This window comes from Penicillium oxalicum, chromosome II (genome assembly GCF_001723175.1).
Source record: "Penicillium oxalicum strain HP7-1 chromosome II, whole genome shotgun sequence".
NCBI classification, from domain to species: Eukaryota; Fungi; Ascomycota; class Eurotiomycetes; order Eurotiales; family Aspergillaceae; genus Penicillium; species Penicillium oxalicum.
In genome coordinates, this window is record NC_064651.1 from 4,647,019 (window position 1) to 4,653,018 (window position 6,000).

At 47.3% G+C, this 6,000-nt stretch overlaps 1 protein-coding gene across 1 annotated transcript; it reads left to right on the forward strand.

Moving 5' to 3' along the window:
• Positions 1 to 299: 299 nt before the first annotated feature.
• On the forward strand, positions 300 to 4,084 carry POX_b03476 (uncharacterized protein; the record flags this gene model as incomplete). Its single annotated transcript, XM_050112372.1, has 10 exons — positions 300 to 478; positions 537 to 667; positions 718 to 1,227; positions 1,284 to 1,554; positions 1,629 to 1,869; positions 1,929 to 2,323; positions 2,379 to 2,718; positions 2,776 to 3,356; positions 3,410 to 3,727; positions 3,784 to 4,084. The coding sequence occupies 10 exons, from the start codon at positions 300 to 302 to the stop codon at positions 4,082 to 4,084; spliced, it is 3,267 nt and encodes a 1,088-aa protein (XP_049972718.1).
• Between the last annotated feature and the right edge of the window lie 1,916 nt (positions 4,085 to 6,000).

Consider the following 6,000-nt stretch of genomic DNA (forward strand, 5'->3'; position numbering starts at 1 on the left):
CATGCCAAATCTCTCACACTCAACAGCTAGGGCGTATTAAACGAGTCAGGGCAACTTCAGGCACTGCGCCACGTCCCAATTCGCCCACGCCCGCGTTCTTGAGGGTTTAATTGAAATGTGATCATACGTAGATGTAAATGCCTCACCCTGGTCCTGCACCCTGCAAACACTTGCACAGGGGAAAATCTATAAGAGGCTTTGCGCCCCCTCGCAAATGGGCTTTCATTCGAGGACGGTTGGTCAGGCGTAGCTAGCAGTCGACTGCAACACTGTTTTCATCTTCTCAAACTTTGAGTATCATGTCTACCTTGATGCCGTCCGTGCGTTGGAACGCAGTCGATGAAGAGTCAGGCAACCGACGCGGCCCTTCGCAAGTACAGTCAGAATTGCCGATCTCAAAGAGCGGCAATCTAAAGAGGCACAATAGCTCACGGTCTATTGATCCTGCTGCCGCTATTCCCATTGAATATCGAAGCGTGTAAGGCAAACTACACTCCCTATCCAGAGGGCATGTGCATACTGACAGTCCCAATTAGTTCCTTCGAGATCGAGGATGACGGACAAAGGCAGTGGAGATCTAAGCGCAAGGATCATCGAGAGAAACTGGCAGAAGGTGAAGACAGCAGTTCCTGGGCAGAAAGCCAAGACCATGAAAGTGCCATAAGAGGTATTAATATGTGGAGACAGAATGGCAACACACCGACTGGCATACTCTAGCCGTGGAGGAAGTGCAGAAGCAATTAGAGGCAGACACAGTATCAGGTCTGTCTACAAATAAAGCGGCGGAGCGTCAGAAACTTTACGGACTCAACAAAATTTCGCCACTCCCAAATCCTTGGCTTTGGAAGATATTCGGCTACTTCTTCAAGGGCTTTGGTTCCATTCTTCTCATCGGTGGTGTGCTCGTTTTCATATCATGGCGACCACTTGGACAACCGCCTGCGGTCGCCAATCTTGCGCTCGGAATTGTTCTCATCGCGGTTTTCATGATTCAAGCCGCTTTCAACGCCTGGCAAGACTGGTCCTCCTCGCGAGTGATGGCATCAATCACGGCCATGCTCCCAGAATCGTGCACCGTTCTTCGCGGAGGTTCTCGGTGCGAACTGAGTGCCACGGACTTGGTGCTGGGTGACACAGTCTTTTTGAAACCCGGAACGAAAATTCCGGCAGATCTGAGATTCGTTGAGGTCTCACACGATTTGACCATCGATCGATCTATTGTCACGGGTCAGTCTCTAGCAATCAGTCCCTGGCTCTTTTGCATCACGGCTAAATAGTTACAGGCGAGTCTAACCCGGTCAAGGGAACTGTGGACTCCACATCAGAAAACTACCTCGAAACGCGGTGTATAGGTCTACAAGGAACTCACTGCACTTCCGGCACGGCGACGGCAATTGTAGTGGCCACTGGAGACTCTACAGTGTTTGGGCGGATCGCCAAGCTGGCTGGTGACCCTAAAACGAGCCTCACAACCATCGAAAAAGAGGTATTGCGATTTGCACTTCTAATTTTCATCATAATGGTTACTTGGATTGTGGTTCTTGCAGCGGTCTGGTATGTAACAAAACTGACAAAATGACCCAAAAGTCTTCTTGAATCCACGAAAAACTAATTTCAGTCTATACTAGGGGTGGCTGGCTCCAAAAAGCTCATCCAGACTACATCAATGTCCCTACACTGATTGTTGACTGCGTTAGTGTAGCAATCGCCTATATACCAGAAGGTCTCCCGATTGCTGTCACTTCCAGCTTGACAATTACCGCCAACTTGCTGAAGAAGAACAAAGTTCTCTGCAAATCTCTGAAGACAGTGGAAACTCTCGGTGCAGTCTCAGTTATTTGCACTGACAAGACTGGCACATTGACACGGGTAGGGAACAAAATTAAGATCGGAATGATCAGTGACCCTCTGACAAAATGAAATCTTAGAACAAGATGGCGGTCACAAACTACGCCGTTCACCCAGTTGACGTGGACCTGAGCACATCTAGAGCGGAAACCACTTCTCGGGTGAGCAAATCCGGTCTCCAGCAGCTCCATGCTTTATCGGGACTCTGTTCTGCCGCGGAATTCGACATTCGCACCCGCAGCCTTCCCTTGAGCGAACAAACCATCTACGGCGACGCGACAGACCAAGCTATCCTCAGATTCTCGGAGACGCTCGGTTCGGTATCCGAAATGAGAGAAAGCTGGAATTCAGTTTTCACACTGGGATTTGATAGCAGGAACAAGTTTATGATTAAAACTTTTTCGCCCGCTAAATCAGAAAGCCCAAATTTGTCTCTCTCGACAATGGAAGCATCAGCTTTCCGATCCAAAGATCTGTATGTTCCCGAAGCAACCTTACCGTCGCTGTTTCTAATAACAAGGAATAATCAGGCTCTTCACAATCAAGGGTGCACCGGATATTCTAATCAAGCGATGTTCGCATGTTCTACGTTCTGATGGGGAGATTCAACAGATGGGTGAACATATATCGCGCATGGTTGAGCAGAAAATTGAGGAGTGGTCTTCTGATGGGAAGCGCGTCATTCTCCTCGCTCGCAAAATCCTGGCCCATGATCACACCTACGCAAATCCGTCGGCACAAAATTATGAAGCGCATATGCTTCAAGAAGCTAAGGAAGGGCTTACCCTTGTTGGCTTAGTTGGTCTGATTGACTCCCCTCGCGCTGAAATCCACGAAGTTATCAGCATCCTTCGGGGTGCTCAAATTCGTGTCTTTATGGCAAGTTCCATCCGCTGATGATTTATGCTCCAGCTAACAGTTTTACAGGTAACCGGAGATTTCGGCAAGACAGCTCTGGCGATTGCGCGTCAGTGTGGTATTGTGACAAGTGAGCTGGTAGACGATGCGTCTGCGCTTACTCGGAGCCCAGTCTCAAATGAGAAAGGCTCTAATCTTCCGCGATCCGCCATTCTCCTCACAGGAAGCGACTTGATGGCGCTCAATGTTTCTCAATGGGAGCAGCTTTGCATGTACCGAGAGGTTGTATTTTCTCGTACCACTCCGCATCAAAAACTAAGAATTGTTCGTGAGCTCCAATCAAGAAATGAGACCGTTGCCATGACCGGAGACGGTGTGAATGATGCGCCGGCTCTCAAGGCTGCCGATATTGGCATCAGTCTAGCGAGCGGTTCAGACATTGCTATCGAGGCCGCAGACATGATTCTTCTGGACTCCTTCTCTGCCATAGTTGAGGCTGTTCGATATGGCAGAGTGGTCTTTGACAATTTGAAAAAGACTGTGACTTATCTTCTTCCCGCCGGCTCATGGTCGGAATTCTGGCCAGTCTTCACCAACTTGATTTTCGGAATTCCGCAAATTCTTTCGTCATTTCTTATGATTATCATCTGGTAAGTCCCTGCAAGATTTATCTGGCGTGATTGATTGCTAAAACATCCTGCAGCTGCTTCACGGATTGTGCTGCTGCCATCGCCTTGGCCTACGAGGCGCCTGAGGCGGACGTCCTACATCGCCCTCCGCGTGATCCTACGAAGACTCGACTCGTTGATTGGAAACTTATGTTCCATTCCTATGCAGTGGTTGGAATGATTGAGACTATTTGCTCATTTACCATGGCTTTTTGGTATCTCGAAAGAAATGGTATTCCTTTCTCCGAACTCTGGTTTAAATTTGGCCAGCTCCCACCCGGTTTGGATGAGGAATTCTACAATGCCCGCATCAATGAGGCAAGCTCGGTATATTTCATTAATCTTGTCATCATGTGAGCGCTCTTCACCAGAAGAAAACTGCCTGGCACTTTTACTAACTCAATGGCAGGCAATGGTTTAATTTGATGGCGGTTCGCACTCGCCGTCTGTCAATCTTCCAACACCCACCGGCATTCAACAAGCAAACACAAAATCTCTACCTGTTCCCCGCCATTGTCTTCTCTTTGGGTATTGCGGTGATCTGGTTGTACATTCCGAGTTTACAGGTGGTTCTGAGTACCTCTCCTATTCCCGTGGAGTATTACTTCCTTCCTGCCGCGCTGGGCCTCGGACTTTTGTGTCTTGACGAAGTGCGTAAGGCAGCAGTTCGCCGTTGGCCTGAAGGAGCCATTGCTAAAATGGCGTGGTAATTACATTGAGTATTTTACCATTGCAAGCCCGCTCCGGCCATAATCGCGTCTTCATTGTGCCGATACCTTGACCAGATAGCACCTAATAATATCATTTGAACTGTCGAGTGTTGACTTAATCAAAAAGAGGTATATTAGTGGAGATCTGTGGTAAAGCAGTATGGATGCACTACTTCTTTCCCTTCTTTACAATGGCTTACTACTTGATGTAACTAAAATGAACAGAAATTTGATTTTACTTATGTCTCGTTGTAGATAGTATGAAAAGAAAAGACCCGCTGCATAAAAATCCGCAATCTAGTCCTTCCGATCAGACCATCGTAAAGGTTGTCCGCTCCCAAGTCTATGAATATGACCGCTTTAGGCGACTTCGAGGTCGAATCCTACCATATGACCTGATCACATGGCTTCAAAGTCGAGTGTACATCACATGATATAAGCGGCGCTTCGCGCCGCAAATCAACTTAACATACCCAAGTCAGGTGATTTTGTGTCGCAGTAGGGCCCATTGGCGTACAAAGGCGAAGCTGGCCGGCAGTCAAAGTCTCCTTTTCCCTTTTTCTTCCCGTCTTCGGTTTTCTTTGTGTGATTAGGATCGAATTCCGACGGATTAGATAATGCTTGAAGTATCATTCAGTCATGTAAGGGGGCAACTACGTCCTTTCAGTCGACCCCCCCCCCCCAAGTAAGTGACTTTCGGAGTGGATATTCCAGTGAAGCAGTCAAAAGGGGGAGTATTATCAGGGCAGACGTAGTGCAGACGATTCTGCTGATATCTTTCAGTACTCAAGTTGCAATAAAGCAGCATCAATTTTAGGCTTCACCATGCATGAACTGTGTTTGAGATTACTATGTTATGACATTGCCCCACTCTGAAGTATTGTGATTTCAATCTAGGCGAAGCCAGAGGCGACTTAGATCCTTAACGAGATCAAAGAATGCTACCCAGGTATTATCCAATCGATTAGACCTGTCAATTCATCTCATCGCAATCCCGAACCTTTACTTTTTAACTACAAAATCAGTGATATATACCACGTAGGTAGCTTTAAAGCAACCTTTATTAGTATCAGAGTAACGCTCTTGAGCTGGCTGTGTTCGACCTAGCACTCGCTTTTGGCTGTTTCTCAAACTCACAGAGTTCGCATGTTCGGGTCTGATACGAAGCTCACAAGCTCTGGTAGCATCTGGCTTAAGAATCTTTCGTGGTGATAGACATTGCCCATGAATCAGGTCCAGTCTAAGATATCTTTGTACTGAATCAAAGTACCCGAGAGGTTCTTCTTATCATCTCTAGCGCAAGCTTCAGCAAAGTGAATGGCCTGGATTTTGTTACTAAGGTTTTGCAACCGGCGGTTCACTCCAGTTCCTGCTACAATAAGGGACCGCGCCGGCAGGGAGACATCATGGCGAAACTAAAGCGCTTAATAAGCAGGGTAACCGATAACATAACGTAATTCACGGGCGAGCGGTTAACACGGGCGAGCGGTTAACCTACCCCTATTAGAAAATTTCAAAATTAATTATATTAAGTAATACTTATTAATTCAACTAAATAATACGATTTTTACATGAAGTAATCCTGTGGCCAATCTGGCTATATCTACTGTAGGTAGGCGGAGCCCTCCTGGCCGATTGAATCGGCTAAGTAGGCAGATTAACCTCCTTATACGATACTATCTTATTAGCTTCTACTAGCTAAATTAGCTGCTAGACTACCTGTAGGCCCTCTTCGATTGTTAGACCTCCTTCGTGTGTAATCTGCTGAGATCCCGGAAGGGTGGTTAGGGGTTAGGGTTAGGGTTAGGGTTAGGGGTTAGGGTTAGGGTTAGGGGTTTAGGGGTTAGGGGTTAGGGTTAGGGGTTAGGGTTAGGGTTAGGGGTTAGGGGTTAGGGTTAGGGGTTAGGGTTAGGGGT